Source organism: Microcebus murinus, chromosome 18 (assembly GCF_040939455.1).
Source record: "Microcebus murinus isolate Inina chromosome 18, M.murinus_Inina_mat1.0, whole genome shotgun sequence".
NCBI lineage: Eukaryota > Metazoa > Chordata > Mammalia > Primates > Cheirogaleidae > Microcebus > Microcebus murinus.
This window is the reverse complement of record NC_134121.1, coordinates 56,690,223-56,708,379: the sequence shown is the minus strand read 5'-3', so window position 1 is coordinate 56,708,379 and position 18,157 is coordinate 56,690,223. Positions and strand designations below refer to the sequence as shown.

Genomic DNA, 18,157 nt, shown 5'->3' with positions numbered 1-18,157 from the left:
TGTGGGATCTGGAACACAGGATTTGGGGGATGGACAGACACACACACACACACACACACACACACACACACACTCTCTCTCTCTCTCTCTCTCTCCCAACAACACAGCTGTCTCTGAAATCATATCCGCCTCTTTTCATGCATTCTTTGGGAGCGGAAGATTCCCTGGAGCTATCCCCAGGCAGCCACATTCTCAGGGAACTTGGACTTCCAGGGGCAGGGCTCCGGGAGAGGGAGGGGCAGAAAGATCTGGAGGAGCTGGGCGCGTGGGACTGCCCTGCTGCCCTGCTCCTGTGCGCCCACCTGACAGCAGGAAGGGGGCCTGATTCTCCTCTCCTGCTGGAAAGGCAGGCACCCTCTGCCTGGGCCAGGGGTTATTATTAGACTCCCTGTCACTGTCACCAGCGCTTGGGCAGTGCACACTCTACCAGATCAGGATCCCCTGGGCCCTGTGGGAGGAAGGCCTCCAGAGAGGCCCTGCTTTCTTTGCCCAGACCTGCCCCATACCAGGAGAACCTGGCCCTGCAGGCAGACACAGTCTGGGGGTCAAAGTCCCGAGATGGGTGCACAACTCTGAATAAACGTGCCCTCTCCTAGGCCACCCAGCCCATGAATCTTTGACCCAACGGGGGTACCGACCGACTCAGCCAGAACACAGGTCCACAGCAGGTGGGACCAGACCTGAGACAGACTGGGAGATTCTGCAGCTGCGTCCGGGCAGGGAGGTCTGGGGAGCCCTGCCCCTGACTGTGGGGTGCAGAAACCGGCAGAGGGCAGGGCCAGCAGTGTGAGGATGAGGGGAGTGGCTGGCCAAGAAGCCCCGACCCCAGAAATTCAGGGCCTAGAAGGGGTGGGGTGGGGGAACAGGAATGGGGCAGTCCAGGACCAAGGAGAGGACAAAGAGAAGAGATGGGCTGACAGCACAAGGGGGTTCTCAGGGTGACAGTGTGAGAGGGGGGCTGATCGGAGGCCACCTTCCTTTCCTGAAACAAACACAGGCGCTGCTGGTTCTCTGCGTGCTACAGGGAAGTCACCCAGGCCACCTCCCCAGCCCTCCAGCCTTCCAGAAGGGGCCCAGCAGAGGTCGTGGCAGCGGCTCCCACCCTGCAGGCAGGGCCAGGAGGAGGCGCGCTGCGGAGACGCACTAGGGAGACTCAAGTCAGTTTCTGCCAAAACTTCTCCCTGGCCAGGCAGCAACCGGTCTTGGGACGTCAGAAGGTGGAAAACGTCGGGGCACCCCTCGGCATGCCCGCACCCCGCACTGCCCTGCCCCCTTGGGCCCTTCCTCCCCTGCCCAACGCCGGCTTAACTCCGATCTTTCCAGTTTTCTTGGCTCGCGAGGTTCCCAGGCCGGAGGGGCCTCGGGCCAAGGGCCTGGAGAGCGGAGGCGGGAAGGGAAGAGAAGCGGGGGAGGGGCGGCGGGGCGACGGGGGAGAGAGAAAGGGTCTGAGAGGCGCGTGGGAGATGCGGGCTGCCGAGGGGAGAAGGGGAGGTGCGGGGACCAGGGCGCGCGTGGTCCGGCTCTGGGGCGGCGCAGACTCACCTCCTGGTAACTCTCGTCGCTGGGGCTGAAGGTGCTGTCCACAGGCTGCAGGCGCAGGCCGAGGCGTGGGACGCTGTGCAGCCACACGACCCACCAGGGCGCAACGTACTCCACGCGCGCCGCCGGCATGGCTCGGCCGTGGTGCCACCCGCTCGCTGCCGCCGCAGCTGCAGCCGCCACTCGGCCCGGGCCGCGCGCCCGCCCCGCCCCCGGCCCCGCCCCCGCCCCCGCCCCGTCCCAGGCCCCGCCCCCGCCCCGTCCCAGGCCCCGCCTCTCCCTGGGCGCGCACCCGCCCCGTCCCTCTCCGGGCCAGGTCCGGGTCCCAAGCGCGCAGCCCCAGGAGCCCGGCGCCCCTCTCTGAGCTGGGATTTGTCCTGACCTGACGGGCGAAAGACTGGGAAGTAGAAGTGTAAAAGCTTCCAGAACTTTATTCTAAACTGTTTCAGTCTCTAAGGCTCCGAGCTTGTTAATTACTTATCACATCAAAGCCATAAAGTGTCAATGAATGAGAGCAGCTAGCAGTCCTGGCAGGAGAAGCGAGGCTGGCCGCGCCCAGGGCTTGTTACAGGGTGAGCACACGGACGGATGCCGGAGGGAAGGAAGCAATATTCAGCCACTCGGTCACTCGTTCTAAATTCACTCTCCATCATTTATTGAGCATCTATTGTGTAAACCATGTGGACTCAAAGGGAAATAGGATGTGGTCCCTGGCCAGGCGCGGTGGCTCACGCCTTTACATCCTAGCACTCTGGAGGCCTAGGCGGGGGGATCACTTGAGCTCAGGAGTTCAAGACCAGCTTGAGCAAGAGCAAGACCCCGTCTCTGCTAAAAATAGAAAAAGTTAGACAGGCGTGGTGGCGCATGCCTGTAGTCCCAGCTACTCCAGAGGCTGAGACAGAAGGATCGCTGGAGCCCAGGAGTTTGAGGTTGCTGTGAGCTGTGATGATGCCATAGCCTCCCAGGGGCAAAGAGTGAGACTCTGTCTCAAAAAAAAAAAATGTGGTCCCCGCCCTCGGGAGCTCCCCCCGCCCCCCATCTGCCCCAATAAGTAACTGATGCCCCCTGCAAGGCTCCGGCATGAGAACGAGGTGTTTTGAGGACTGAAAAAAGTTGCTTGATTTTCCTGGCAGGAGGGACAGGGCGGGATTCTTGGAGAAAGGGAACTTTGATCTGTGCAGAGAGGAGGGCGGGAGAGCAGTGGGAGCTCCCGGCAGGGACGGGTGCCCGGTGTACTGTCACATCAGAGCGCAGGGCAGTTCCGTGTGCGACAACGACAGTCCACTAGTGACGTCCCACGCACGCTATTCCGAGGGCAAGTTGGAGAAAAACAAAGCCAGGCAGGGCCAGGAGCAGCCGCCCACGTGGGGAACCCACCTGGGGAGCCTCGCGCCCCTGGGGCCCCAGTGCTGAGCGCATGTGCGGAGGCTGCACCGTCCTGCAGCTGCGAACGTAAGAGGTGTGACCTGGGCTGGGAGGAAGGAGCTCAGCCTGGAGGCAGGGGGCAGGGCAGCTGAGCCGCCGCAGGTTTGTGCGGTGGAGTGAAGGGGTCGCAACAGGCAACAGGCTCGGGCTTGGAGGGAGGCAGCGCTGGGCAGCCAGCCTGAGGGGTGCAGAGTGGCCGGGGCAGAAAGGAGGCCCACCGGGCAGGGCAAGGGCTCCTAGGGTTCGGCCTGGGGGACAGAGCAGATGCGGGGCTGCTAGAAAGGGCGGGCCAAGACCTCCCATGCCCACAGACCCCAGGCCGGAAGAGGGAGTCCGGTCCTGCCCTGCTGTTGGGGCCTCTCTTGGTGGTTGCCATCCCATAGTTTCCAGAGGTCACATCTACCCGTGCCCAAGGCAGAGACCGGGTGAGGGAGGCCAGGAACGCTTGTCCTTCTCTCATAGGGGTTTCTTTCCTTAATTCAACAAATTTTATTGGGTATTTCTCTGCCCTAGGAGATACAGTGATGAATAAAGCACACACGTCCCTGTTCCTGCCTGCACAGCACCTACAGCCTAGCAGCCCAGGAAGCCGACTTTTATCCTGCAAACACGGAGATGAGTTACAAATCCTGTTCAGCACTTTGTAGTCCTGCTCAGAATCCTCCCCAGGACACCCCTTGGGGGTGTCCTGGGGAGGATTCTGAGCAGAGGGAACAGGACCCGGTGAGATCTGGGAAGGGGTGGGGGCAGGAAGGAAATCGCCAGTGCAGGAGCGAATGAGGGGGTCCAGGAGCCTGGAGAGCAGCAGGGGCAGGCGCAGATCAGCCTAGCAGGCTGGGCCGGGAAAGGGAGCTTTTCGGGGTCACGGAAACATTCTCTCCACTGCAGTGGTGGTTACACAACTGCAAGTGTTTTGTCAAAACTCACAGAATTGTACACCAAAAAGGGTTAACTTCACTGTAAATTATACTTCAAAAAAACATCATCTCCCTTTAAGCCAGGGGCAGTGGCTCTTGCCTGTTATCACAGTACTTTGAGACGCTGAGGCAGGCTTGGTCCTAGGACCATGGCTTGGTCCTAGGAGTTTGAGCAACATAGCAAGACCCCTATCTCAAAAAACAAAAACAAAAAAACCCCAATAAATAAATAAAAGAAGAAAAAAAATAAACAGGTAGGCAGAGCCAGATGCTAGCGTCCCCCAGACCCCAGTAAGGGTTTTGGTTTTTGACTCTTGGTCACGGCCACTGTAGGTTCTTTAGAAAAATGGGCCTGAAATGGATCTCATAGGTGCCCCTTAACAGCCCACACACTCAGGGGGGCACTGGTAACAGAGGACACAGCACAGCCTACCCTCTCCCCAGAACCTTGGGGACAGGCACTGCCTGGTACCCTGCTCAGGCCCCCTCCTTCTCCAGGTCAATAGCACATAATGCTAAAGGTGCTTATCTTTGCTACAAAGCCTCCCAACCACCACCCAACCTTCAACTGACTCAAAGTTATAGATGTCATTCCTCTAGGAAGAGACTAGTCACAACTGTGACCTGCATGGTGCCTTAGGAGAGAAAGGACAACAGGAGACACCCTGGTGGAAGATGTTTGCCTCCTGGTCAGTGGGTGGTCACCCCAAGATTGACTTTGACCTGGTGCAGGGGAACCCCAGCAGCTGGGGCTGGGCACCAAAAAAGGAAGGGGGGAATAAGGAGGCAAGGCCTGCACCTGACACTTAAAAGCCACTAACTGCAGAAACTCTCCCTCAGAGGCTACCTGTGTGCTGCTTGGAATACCAAAACCTGCAAAGGCAGTCTTCCCCAGGGGCCTGCTGACCTAGGTGAGTCAGTGAGGGAGAACAGTAGCAGACCTCCTAAGGACTCCAGAACAGCACTCCCGAGTACCCTGCTCAGTCCAAACCAGCAACTGTGGCCCACTCATCACCCCCAGTGTGTAAATTTTAGCTCACCGAAGCTTCAGCAAGGCAGTGGTGACACTGTCTGCCACCTGAGGGTTAAAAAACAAACCTATGCTCCAAACCAACATCACCAGAACCTCTGCAGTCAGCCCTGACCACCACAGTGAATTGTTTAAGTGCCCCAATGACCGTAAGGCACAAGCCAGCGCTGCAGAGCACTGCATGAAAGGACGCCTTCTCTGGACGGGCGGACAAATCCCTGCAGGGCTTGTCTCCTAGGAGCTGGGCCGAGTCTCTGGACAATGTGCTGGGGACAAAGAAAGCCAAAGTGGTAAACTCTTGCTCTTCCTTGGGAATCTTAAATGTTTAAAGAATGGGAAGACTGAAAGCTGATAGGGCCATATCTAATGACAATCTCTGGGTGCCCGTGTACACCTTCTCCTGGAGGAAATAAAACCCCAGCCTTCCAGTAAACTCACAGCCAGATTTAAAAAAACCTCTCACCCTTACAATTCTTGCAGAAATACTCAGACTGATACCTGCCCATTGCAACCTGCTTATGTTTAAATATTCAACACAATCCCAAGCACACTTTTAAAATTAAAGATGAAAAAACCCAACTATCTCAGGCACTCACTTGAGAGTGTATTTTATGTTTCTAGACATTTACTGGAGACTGTTTGTTGTAGAATGGTGCCACCTTGTGGTCTGTCCCCACATGACCCCATATCCCCACCTCACTGAAACTTGCTACTATTTTTTTTTTGAGACAGAGTCTCACTTTGTTGCCCAGGCTAGAGTAAGTGTCATGGCATCAGCCTTGCTCACAGCAACCTCAAACTCTTGGGCTCAGCAATCCTACTGCCTCAGCCTCCCGAGTAGCTGGCACTACAGGCATGCGCCATCATGCCCGGCTAATTTTTTGTATATACATTTTTAGTTGGTCAATTAATTTCTTTCTATTTTTGGTAGAGACGGGGTCTCGCTCAGGCTGGTTTCGAACTCCTGACCTTGAGCAATCCACCCGCCTCAGCCTCCCAAAGTGCTAGGATTACAGGCATGAGTCACTGCGCCCGGCTGAAACTTGCTAGTATCAAGTGGCATGAGCAGTTCTAGCTCATTTAAGCCTTATGAAAAAGGTTATCAATACGGCTGTTTTCCAACCGAGGCAATAGGGGCAGAAGTGAAGTTCTTTCTCACAATCATGCGAGTTAGTTAAGTGGCAGAACCAGTATCTAATTACTCCAGAGTCAGAGCAGCTAGGCCCCTGCTGCACCCGTGTTGGGAGCTGGGCCTTTGTGGACCTGTTTGAATGCCGGTGAACTTGACCTCCATCCTGCCACCTATTTCTCTTATGGCCTCCCTATGTCTATTTTCAAACTCAGGCTAAATAAAGATGGTCTCATTTGTCCACTGAGATCTCATCCAAGCTTAGGGATTAGCAACCAGGATCCATGCCCCATTTCCACCAGAAGCTACTACCAAGCGGCATTTCGCTTCCCATGTCAGAGATAAAGGACACTTAAGAATTTTAAAATATTTTAATACAGTTCAAATCAGCGTGTCTGGTTCATTTCAGCTCCTTCACGGCCAAACCTAGAGGGAAAGAGACAAAGAAGTGAGTCACGCAGGAGATACGCTGAGTTGCTGCCACTTGTCTTGATTTTGTACTTAAGCTAACAAGAGCTCACAAGGCTCAGAGATAGCCCACCAGGGAGGTTCTGGTTAAAACATGAGGTTAGTCTTTGGCCTATGATACTCAATCAGCTCCCTTCCCTGTAAAAATGGGCACTGTCAGTATGAGCACTGCCTCGCAGGGTTGGGGTGAGGACTAAATGAACCAAACACTTTCCTCTGGCCAAGGACTATTTCTGGTACTGGACAGAACCGGGGAATCACGACCACTCCCTACGCTACCAACAGCAAGAGCAGAGACTTAGAAAAACCACAAAATAGGCTTTCTTAAATCCCGGGATGATTTGAAACAAAATGGCAACATAGTAACATTCTCTGTTTCTAGTCAGTTACACCACCCCCCTCTTCATTTCAGGCTCACTCACCAGGGGGCAGAGACTGCTTCAGTTTCTCTGCCTTCTCTTTGTCGGTGATGACCAATGTATAAAGGTATCTGCTGCATCGAACTTTAAACTTCACATTGTCCTTATTTTTCTTGATCTTGACAGCTATCAGAGACCAGAATCAGTAATTAAGTTGTATCACAGAAAAGAGAGGCCACATAGTTCATGTGCTTTACACTCATGCAGCAGGTGGCATTTATTAAGTGACTGCACTTGGGCATTCAGCACCCACTGCCAGAGCTGTGCCCCACCTCCCTGTACTGTCCCCCTCTGGTGAAACAGAAAACAAGACTATGTGTCCTTCTATGACCTAAAAATTTAAAAAAAAAAGGTGCCAGAGATCTACATTTCCCTTTTATTAATATTCAAGAGCCTGAGCCCTATTCAATTTTAACTGGTTTGTTTACATTTAAAACAGGCATTGGCACACTGAACTGACAACATTGTAGAATATTCTACTTAAACCTTATTTTTTTCCAAGAGATAGAAGCAGTTCCTAAAGTAAGGAGATGGGTTATCTGCTGGGATTAAAAACTTTTTAGCACCTCACTCCTGCAAATCAGTTCTCTGCATATATGACTTTCGGGGCAGTAATATAGAGCTTCTCCTTCAGGACTCCTCCATGTTCCTCCACCCCCGCAGCACGTAACAAAGCTTTCCCTAAAATTTATGTGTAACTGGTTTTCTGGGTTATTTCCTATTGCCGAGTTCTGTCTCAGGATCACAGCTCAGACAAGAGCAAATGCTAAGTGTGCCTCAAATTCAACTGCGCAGGGTTTGAAATTTTGCAAACACAGTCTGATTATATGTAAATGTCAATGCACTTCCATCTGGCTGCTGGAAGACATCTGCTTCCCAGGAATAGGTTAGCCACTTCATGTACCTGTCAAATGCCTCGTTCCAACTTCTTTAAAAACTACTCACAGACACTCCAAAGTACTCACTGTTTTAAAAGCAGTGAAGTGCCAGTTGAGAATCAGGTGGCTAAGGACTGAACATGGGCTCTAGTGCTTGAACCCAAGTACCTAACCAGACACACAGCATAGCACTTAATCTCAAAGCAGCAGCACAAGATTAACTTGTACTCACAATCTCCCAACTCCATTTCTGCCAATAATTCCTAGAGGACAGGGGCACATCACTGGAAGAAGCACCGTGACTGGAGCTGGCCCAAGGCACTGGCTGTCTTGGCACATGTTCTTAATAAATCCAGACACCTGGATATTCATCCAAATCAACCTATTTCAGTATCCCAGAAACTAAGCTGAACACCACTTGTAAAGACGTACAGATCTCTTAAAAAACATTATTCAACGTTACCATATGTGCAGCAATTCCATTTCTAGGTATATACCCAAAAGAACTGAAAACAATGACAGAATATTTGCATACCCATGTTCGGAGACATTATCTACAATAGCCAAAATTCACAAAATGTGGAAGCAATCCAATATCCATCAATACACAAAGGATAAACAAAATGTGGTCTGCCTATACAATGGGCTATTCAGCCTTAAGAAAATTCTGACACATGCTGCATGGATGAACCTTGCTGAAATTATCTGAAGTGAAAGAAGCCAGTCACAAAAGGTCAAACGGTATGTATTTTGCTTCTAAGAGGTACCTAGAATAGTCAAAATCACAGAGACAGAAAGTAGTTGCCAGGGGCTGGGGAATTGTTTAACAGGGACAATTTCAGCTTGGGAAGATGAAAAATTTCCCGAGATGGGTGGTAGTGGCGGTTGCACAATAATACGAATGTACTTAATGCCACTGAACTGCACACTGAAAAATGGTTAAGGTGGTAAATTTTATGCTAGGCCTATTTCACATGTGAAGAAAGTTTATTCAACACCTACTGAACACCTTATTATGCCCAGGGGACTGTGACCCCTACCCTCATAAGCCATATCATCTAAAACCAGGTTCCCAGCCGGGCAAGGTGGCTCACGCCTGTAACCCTAGCACCCTGGGAGGCTGAGGTGGGAGGATTGCTCGAGGTCAGTAGTTCGAAACCAGCCTGAGCAAGAGTGAGACCCGGTCTCTACTATAAATAGAAAAAAATTAATTGGCCAACTAATAAATACAGAAAAAATTAGCAGGGCATGGTGGCGCATGACTGTAGTCCCAGCTACTAGGGAGGCTGAGGCAGCAGGATTGCTTGAATCCAGGAGTTTGAGATTGCTGTGAGCTAGGCTGACGCCACGACACTCACTCTAGCCTGGGCAACAAAGCGAGACTCTGTCTAAAAAATAAAATAAAATAAAACAAAACCAGGTTCCCATTTCTTCTGTCCTCCACGATTAAAAAGAAAAATAAGAAGAATAAATTAAAAATAAATAAATAAAAAATAAAACCAGGTTCCCAAACAGAATTAAAACGAAAACGAATCTGATGGATGTGGCTATCACTTCTTCAACATGTTAAGGGCTTTGATGGATCATCTGATTCAGTCCTTGCACCAATCTGTGCGACAGATACTGTTACCACCCCTTTTAAATACAAGCAAAGGATGGTGTCACATTTAACTTGCTGAGAACAGGTATCTTATCTGCTGGTAGAGCTGGGATTTGTTCTGAACTTAAAACTGACCCAATAATCTCCTCTCTTTGTAGTATGACAGTACACAAAACACAAGCACACAGACATCATTCCCACCAGATGCTACTTGTTCCCACGGGTGGTTTTGATTTACCAGTTCATACAACACCAGAAGATCAAAGGCCTGTTTTGGGTAATCAGGATACACAAACATGACCCTCCCTGCCTCTGCCCACCCCCTACTCGTTATTAAAGGCTCTTCCCAAGCACTACCAATTGGTTCTATCACTGGCATAGAGCACTGGAGATGGTTGGTCTCAGCCCACCTTAATACATCTGCCCAACGGGTGTCCTACTTTCACAAACTATCCAATTCTCTTCCATGTAGCAGAAAAAATATGACTCCAGGTTAAAGTAACATAACACAAATCAAGATCTAACTTGTATTAAACACAAGCCCCCAAATCTTCAACCATAACAACGGGAAAACAGAACTACCTTTCATGCCTGGTATAAAAAATGACAATATGTGGGCAGCAGAGGGTGGCCCACATCAATCAAAAACCTGCTCATCACCTCCTTTCCCCTTTATTTACAAGCTGCAAAATGAATAAAGATCACCGCCAACTTAGGATGGTTCCGCTTAAAATTTTCCAACTTTAGGGTGGTGTTAAAAGTGACACACATCCAGCAGAAACCGTACTTCAAATTTTGATCTTTTCCCAGGCTAGGGTACAGGTCCCCTCTCCTGGTGCTGGGCAGCCCCCAGCATCCCTCGAGGGCGAACAACCTACAGTTCTGCTACACTCAACTAACCACAGGAGACATTCAACACTTCATAAAACAGGCTTGTGTTTAGACCATTCTGCTCCACTGGTGGCTAATAAAAGCGCTCTAAGAAAGTTTAAGGAAAACTTTGCCATCAGACACTGAATTACTTAGTAGTTAAGTTCACTGCGAGCTCGGACCGTACTCAGTCCACGGCATGCCCAGAACTGAACGTGCAGCACGAAACTGTTTACTACGGGACGCGCGTTTCGAGACTTTCATGCAGCGAAGATGCATGAATCTACCGCATAGACAACAGAAGAAAAACGAACTCGGAATGGTCTTTAAGATGCTCACAATTAGCTAAGGCAGGCGGCCCTAAGAACTCTCTCCGCCACCCGACGGTGCCCCAGCAGGTCTGCCTCCCGGGGACTCCGCCAGCAGCACTGCCCCACACCGCCAGCCCGCCGCCCGCGCCCCGCTCTGGGGAGGCGCCGCCGGGGCGCACCGGCGAGGCCCCAGCCCACGCCAGCGCGACCGAGACCATTCACTCGTCGTAAGCCTCCAGAGCGCCCACTTACACTTGGCATCCTTTCGCCTGGCTGTGAGCAGAAAGTCCTTGATTTCCTCAATTTTCCGAGGCTGCAAAAGGAAACGGGGAAAAGCTGCAGACTTTCTGGGGACGGCCGAGTCCACCGGCCCCTCTCGCTCCAGAAGACCCTTGGAAAGGGGCTCCCGCCCTCCCCCCAGGTCCCCACGTGCTCCCCGCCCCCCCGGGAAAGCGCCAGGCAGGGGCCGTACTCACCATGGCGACAAGGCGCGCAGAGAAGGGGTGCTGACCCGTACCTTCGGGGGAACAGTCCTCAGCGTTAACAGGGCGCGGGGGCGAGCAGAGAACCCCGACTCCCCTCCGTCCCCCGAAATACCGGCCCGACCGCACTCCCTCCTCCTCCCTCACACCCTCGATGCACGCCCAGGAACCCTAAATTTCACCAGGCCGTGGATTGCTCCGGATTACCCCTCTCCCTCGCGTACCGCCCGAGAGACACTCACAGCAGACAGCAAGAAGGCAGAAGGAAGGAAGAGAACAAGACTTCCGTTTCCGGGCAGTTAAACCCTCCCAACGGAGGAAGCTGGGAACGGTGTCCGCAAAGGGTCAAGAATCATATAAGCGTTCGCCCTTCCAATTGGAGCAGCCCTGCCCCCTGCCGGTCAGGGTCAACAGTGCAGCTCCACGGCAGCGACCCACCAGCCCGCCGCTCTCCCTCCGCCCACTCACCCACCCCTCCCCCTCCCGACTACCCCATCCCCTTTTCCTTTCCTGCCCCGAAAACCTCCCAAACCCCAGCGTGGCTTCGCTAGCTTTGGTTTCGGGTTCGTTGCGCTGGGCGTCTGCCCAGGGAATTCATCATGCCGCGGAAGGGACCCCCGTGCGCACCTGGCGGGACCTCTCGCGGGGGCTCCCCGCCTTTCCTCCCTGCACCGCTTGTGTGTGAGGGGCACCGAGTCCGTCACGGCCAGGGCCTCCTCTTTCCATCGAAGGGGGCTTTCCCACGAACTGCCTCGGGGTCCCTCCCGCGTGGCGGGGCACTGGGAGCGAGGGGCCCCAGCAGCTGCCCCGGGGCTGAGTGCGCCCCGGTGCGCAGGAAGTGGCGGCAGGTGGCTCCTGCTCTCGCCCTTCTTGCCCGCGGAGCAGGAGGGCTTTGGGGGCACTAGGCCCCAACCCCCGCTGGGAGACGCGGAGTCCGGACTGGACCCCGTGCAAGTCCCCAGCCCTTTGGGGGAAGGCACCGCTTCCTGCGCCCCTGGGGTCCCCCAGCCTCCACCCCACCCCGTGCACATTTATACTGGTGCACATTTATACCGTCTTTTAAGGTAGGCGCCTGGAAACCTGTGGTTATTGATTTTATTTTTATCCTCCACTTTTATTTTATTTTCAACCTCTCTACAAATGTCTACATTTTATTATATTTGTTGCCCCCAAATTTAATAACCACACAGCAGAATGTAATTGCCTTGTGCTTATGATTACAGAGCAGCCCTCCCGGAGAGAGAGAGCACTTAGCCGTGAGCCCTACTTGCAGCGCGCTCTCCTCTCTCCCTCCCTCGCCCCTCCTGTCCTCCTACTGACATTGACAAGCCCGGGTTGACCCCTTCCCAGGGGTGCTGGTGATGCAGGGAAGGGTAAACAAAATACTCTTAATAGTACTGGAGAGTCCTTTAAAGGAGCCAAACTATATTTCTGCAACTATAAATGTGTCTGGGTCTTAGCAGTGGAAAAAGTTAATTGGCAGAAGCTTAATTTTAGATGTCCGAGGTTCAAGATCCAGTCTGGGAATCAGGGATGCTTCAGCCCTGACCTGAGAAGGACTTTCCCACATGTCTCAGCCGCCCTCCTCCATGGCAGGCAGATGCCTTTCTGGTTTTTTCTACCCCACTGCTCCTGGACAGGGAGCTGCCCTTTCAGCCAAGCGAGCCAATGAGTCTTTCTGACCTCCAGGCATTTGCTGCTCTGATACTAAGTCCTACTCATCCTTCAAAGTTCGACAGGACCTTTCACCCCTGACTCCTGTCGCTTGTCCTTCGTCCAGGGGTTCCCCGAAATCATCTCTCCATGGGTTGCGTGGCCATGTTAAAACTTTTGTATGTTTGTACTACTTTTCTTTGAAGGCAAGGACAGGGCTGTTAATAGCTCTTTTTTTGTTTGTTTGTTTGTTTTTGAGACAGAGTCTCACTTTGTTGCCCAGGCTAGAGTGAGTGCCGTGGTGTCAGCCTAGCTCACAGCTACCTCAAACTCCTGGGCTTAAGGGATCCTCCTGCCTCAGCCTCCCGAGTAGCTGGCACTACAGGCATGCACCACCATGCCTGGCTCATTTTTTCTGTATATATTAGTTGGCCAATTAATTTCTTTCTATTTATAGTAGAGGCAGGGTCTCGCTTTTGCTCAGGCTGGTTTTGAACTCCTGACCTCCAGCAATCTGCCCGCCTCGGCCTCCCAGAGTGCTAGGATTACAGGCGTGCGCCACCGCGCCCGGCCTATTGATAGCTCTTGGAATGCAGTGCTCATGTATGCAGAAGGCGCTCAATGCTGCTGTTGCAGGGTTCTCAAGCTGGATGTGACATCTGAGATCACTCGCTATATGAAGGGTGGGATGGAGGGAGTGAGGGATGGACGGAGACATGAAGGGAGGGAGAGATGGAGGGATGGAGGGAGGCATGGAAGGAAGGAGAGAGGGATGGAAGGAAGGAGGGAGGGATGGAAGGAAGGAGGGAGGGATGGAAGGAGGAATTAATGCACCTAAAGCAGTGCCTGGCACGTAGTAGGTGATAAAAAAATATTTGCCAAATGAATGGCTGCTGCTTCTTGTCCCCACAGCAGGACTGACAGGACAAGGACGGGGACAGAAGGAGGGGCTGCACCTCCCTTTTGGCAGCGATCCCAGAGAGACAGATGTTCGCCCTCTTGAGTTGTATAATTTAAGGGAACATAGATTTGTAGTAACAAAACACAAAGGCAAATTTGTTCAAGTACCAAAGGCCTCCTCCAGCTCCCCAAGGGGACAAATAGCAAAATAAACTGTGGCTACTGAAAGGTGAAGCAGGGCGTCCAGGGGGAACACTCCCCGTGCTCCATGGGAAGTTGAGCCCCAAATGTCCTGGTGTGACTGGGGACAGTTGGAAACCAGAGGGGGCCGAAGCCCTGGCCTGGAGTGCCGCAGCCTGTGTCCGTGGGGCTGCAGCCCGGGATGCTGCCTGGGCGTGAGCCTCCCTGTGATTCCCGCACACGCGCGAGACAGGAAAGTCCAAAGGGGCCCGGGGTGGATGGGCAGGAGAGGAAAGCCCAGAGCAGGGCCAGAGCCGGGGCCAGGCTGCCTGCCGGGGTCACTCTGGCTGTGCTGCGTGGGGGGTGGGCCGGAACATCCAAGACTGGAACGGCCAGGGCTACTGCCAGTGTCCAAGGGGACAGGGAGGAGGGTCTCGAGCAGGGTGCACGCAGCGCAGTCACGGGCTGGAGGTGCAAGAGGGCCCCTGCAGAGCTGTGGGGCGCGCCCACCCTCTCTCCTCCTTCCCTTCGTCACTCTGCTGGCTCAGGGCTGGCCCCAGGGCTCCGCAGTGGGGCAGAGAGGGACTTGGAAGGCACGCGGCCTCCTCCCCTCCCTCCAGCAGGCCCATACTGGCCGCCCTGAAGGCCAAATGGTTTAGATTTCTCTCTACACTTTCAGGGGCACGTTGGAGGTAGGACCAGGATCCGTCAAAAGCCCTAGCACCCACCTCGCAGGCGGGCAGAGGGATAATATGGTACATGGCTGGCAAGATCTCCCAACCTCCATGTTTTTCTATTATTTGATCCCTTCCATTTGCTGGGTGAGCATTTATTGGGCTCCTACTCTGTGCCAGGAACAGGCTGGACCCTGGGAATGACCAGACATGGCGCCTGCTCTGAACACTCGAAGGCTGCGGGGATCCCAGAGGCCCGAGGGTCTAATTCCTCCTGGGAGAGTCCTGGAGGGCTTCATGGAGGAGGTGACACAGAGTTTAGCCTCCATGAGGGGTGTGCAGGAGTCTGCCAGGAGAAGGGCTTCCATGCAGAAGGAAGGAGGGAGCTGACATACACCCAGGGACAGGAGAACGCAGGGTGTTTCCGGGAACAGTAGGAAGTTCACTGCGGTTGAAGGTTCAGTGCAGCTGGAGCAGAAGTGTGTAGGGTCTGGGGGTAGGAGGTTGGGGAGAAGAGGCTGGAGGGCTGCAGTCTGAGGCCTGTCCAGCCTCACGAATGCCACTGTAGCCACCACTGTGAATCGGCCCATCTCTGGGGTCCATCTCATCTCCTTCACTTACTAGTGCTGATCTCCCGAGCCCTGGTTTCCTTGCTTCTGAAGAGTGTTTGTGTCTGTGAGTGTGAGTGAGGCACTACCTTTCTCTCCTCCCTGCAGGGCTGCAGCAGAGCTTGGTGTGATAATTAGCCAAGCCCAAGGCAGCCTGGCCTGGGCTTCCTCCGGGCCCCGCCCGCCTGGGTTGTAGTGTCCACCAGTCGCCACTCGGGGGCGCTGAGGCTGTGGCTGGAAATGGACCATGCAGGCCCCAGCCCCTTTCTGCCTAGAATGCTACCATCTCAGGCTGCGAGGACAATGCATAAATTATAAGTAACATTTGTATGCTGTTTCACACCTGGTGGAGTGCTTTCGTATCTACCATCTCATTTAATCTCCAAGAGGCCCCCGAGAGGCCCGTGTGTTTGGCTGCCAGCAGGACTGTCCTTTAAATCATTCTGGAAGGGAGTTGTTTATTAAACCTTAATGGTTCCAGCAGGGGAGAGCCCATAGTCCCTGTCACCAAACTCGGTTACCTGGGGACAGGATGGGAGGGAGTGGGGGAGGCAGGGTGCAGGTGAAGGGCTGGTGCTGTTTCGGGAACCCAAGATCGTGACACTAAAATGATGCTTGTTACCACTCTCCCCCAGTCCCCAAAGAGTCTGAGAGACCCTGAGATGCCCCAGGGAGGCAGACGGGTCCAACATTCTCCCAGCTGCTGAGCCAAAAGCCACATTGCGTGGCTGGCTGGACTGGAACAGGGTTTCTCACACTGGGCACTGTTGACCTCCCTGACCAGGTCACTCTCTGTCTGGGGGTGGGCTGGGGCTGTTCCGAACTCTGGAGGGTGTTTAGTGACGTCCCCAGCTTCTACCCAGTTGATGCCAGACCATTGCAAGAAACACAAATGTCTCTAGACATTGCCAAATGTGCCCTGGGGAGGGGGCAAAATCGCTTCTGATTGTGAGCCCCTTGACTACAAGGACAAAACCACGAGAATATTCTTAATTATAACGGGTGTCTCTGTCCTGTGCCTGTGACCAGGTTACTTCTGGGCCCAGGCTACTGTGTTCGCACCCACCAGCCATTCCTCACGTTTGTGCCTAGCCTGGGGTTTGCAAACCTTTCCTGGGATGCTCAAAGGGGTACTGTCCTGGGCACTGGCCCTGCGTGGGCCTCTGGGGGCTGGCAGGGCGGAGTACGGGCAGCTGCGGTCACCAAGGGAGCACTGCGGCAGCCCCGTCGCCAGGAGCCTCGTCCCCACTCCGGGCAGGTGTGGTAGCCGAGGCCGGCCCAAAGAGTGGTTGGAATACCTTTTCCAGTGGGAAACCTTGTACCGGGGTGGGGGGCTGCGTCAGGGTGGAGTGGGAGGGGGGAAGAGGCACTGGGCCCACCTCTAAGGTGCCCATGGGAGAACAAGCCCACGCACCCACCGCCCCGCTCACTGACTGGCCAGGGGGATGCCACCCGGTTTTGGAGAGCTGCTCTGTCGGCCAGGTACCGTGCTAGGTGCGTTCCCTATCACAGCAGCATCCATTTGGCATGGCTTTTGGTCACCCCAGCTCTGTGCCAGGCTCTGGGCAGGTGGTGAAGATATAGAAATAAGATTCTGATCCCATCTCTGTCCCCATCTCAGGGAACTCACAGACTAGCAGAGGAGGCAGTGACCAGGCAGGGTCACTCTGGGACCAGATGGGAGCCTTTGAGGTCTGTCTGAGCCATGCTGGGGATGGCATGGGCCTGGGAAACCCTCCGGGAGTAAGTAACGTGGTCCGTGCTGCTTCACGAAGAGGAGCAGAACATTGGTGTGTCCCGAGAAGCCACCCGGCCCGTTCAGAGCAACCTGCCAGAGCGTGGGCACCCTCACAGCAAGTGAGTCCCGGGGGCCAAGAACAAAGGAGCCATCAGATGGGGTGACATCCGTCCAGGTGGTCTTCCTGGAGGAGGTAGTGCAATAAACCGTGCAAATTCAGCCAGGCCACTGCAGCCATCGTGCGCAGCCTGCACAACTGTCGGCGGCTGCCCTGCCTATGAGAAACCAGAAGGCACGGAGAACAGAAAAGTGCTTAGCCCAGCAGCTGGCTCCTGACTGTTAATTGAATGCGAGTCCCAGGCAGGAGTTCCCGAGGAGTTGGGGGAGAGGAAGTGCAACCGGGCGGTGTTGGCAGAGCGGCAGGCATCCTCCCCTGCCCGGACCTCGGCGGGGCAGGCAGCCCGCTGCTCCCAGAGCCCTGCGCCATCTCCTCCGCGGGGGCAGAGGCCACCTCCTCCGCTCCTGTGCTTCCCCCCACCGGCCCCTTTCACTCCAAGAGCTGCCTCCACGGCGTCCAATCTGCTGGCGTAACAGGGACGGCTTGGGCCGCGTCCGCCAACGGTGAGGGAAGCGGTATTGGGGCAGGGGAGCATCCATCCTGAGCGTAAGGGACAGGCACCCCTCCCATATATCAACATGTGCCAGGGTGAGGGGACATCAGAGTGAGGAAAAAAGGGCACAGTCCCTTCAAAGAGGGCCAGCCTATCGGCTTGTGTATATCTTGCATTATGCAGTGGGAGAGAGGAAATCAATAGAGCTGTCAGCGGTTTAATGCATTCGGCGTTGCAGACGGCCCCGCTCAGGATGCTCCAGACGGATGCCTCAAATTAAAAAACAGGGAGGGGGAGGGGGCCGGGGGGCTGGGAGACGAACACCCTGACAGACCGGAGGGAGAGGAGGGCGCGACTGAGGATCTGGGGAAATTAAAGTCCATAAATCAAGAGGCTCAGAGAGTGTCCTGGGCGAGAATGACAGGAGACCCTTGGCGTCAGCAGTGGCGTCGGGCGGGTTGCGGGTCCCTCTGCCAGGTGGGAGGCCCCAGGGGGAGGCTGGTGACTGGGTGACTGGGTGACGGGCGGCTCTCGCCCAGGCTGGGCCCGCAGGGGAGGGCATGGTGGGCCCCTCGCCTTGCTGGTGTCAGTGCCGGCATGCGGGGCTGGTGTGGGCTAGCCTGGGGTAGGGGAGCAGGATGACATCAGTGATAACCCCCAACCCCCTCCAGAGGTCGGGTCCTCTGGGTCAGGGCAGGCAGGTGGGTTGCGGAGCCTCCATGGGG

General features: G+C 54.5%; 2 protein-coding genes across 4 annotated transcripts in view; both read right to left on the bottom strand.

Moving 5' to 3' along the window:
- Nucleotides 1-1,736, bottom strand: part of TTYH2 (tweety family member 2) — a 36,056-nt gene extending 34,320 nt beyond the window's left edge. The window contains exon 1 of the mRNA XM_012778705.2: nt 1,543-1,736. Within this exon, the coding sequence (XP_012634159.2) occupies nt 1,543-1,671 (129 nt within the window). The 5' untranslated portion in view covers nt 1,672-1,736. The remainder of the gene's footprint in view (nt 1-1,542) is intronic.
- A 4,660-nt stretch (nt 1,737-6,396) lies between these two features.
- RPL38 (ribosomal protein L38) lies at nt 6,397-11,343 on the bottom strand. Of its 3 annotated transcripts, none has more exons than XM_075994713.1 (5): nt 11,293-11,343; nt 11,063-11,103; nt 10,839-10,899; nt 6,931-7,053; nt 6,397-6,466 (listed from the first exon to the last, which is right to left on the bottom strand). In XM_075994713.1, the coding sequence occupies exons 2-5, from the start codon at nt 11,063-11,065 to the stop codon at nt 6,441-6,443; spliced, it is 213 nt and encodes a 70-aa protein (XP_075850828.1). In that variant the 5' UTR covers nt 11,066-11,103; nt 11,293-11,343; the 3' UTR covers nt 6,397-6,440. The 3 variants fall into 3 exon arrangements, with proteins under 3 accessions (XP_075850828.1, XP_075850826.1, XP_075850827.1); XM_075994711.1 differs by having other exon boundaries at nt 11,311-11,343; XM_075994712.1 differs by having other exon boundaries at nt 11,251-11,340.
- Between the last annotated feature and the right edge of the window lie 6,814 nt (nt 11,344-18,157).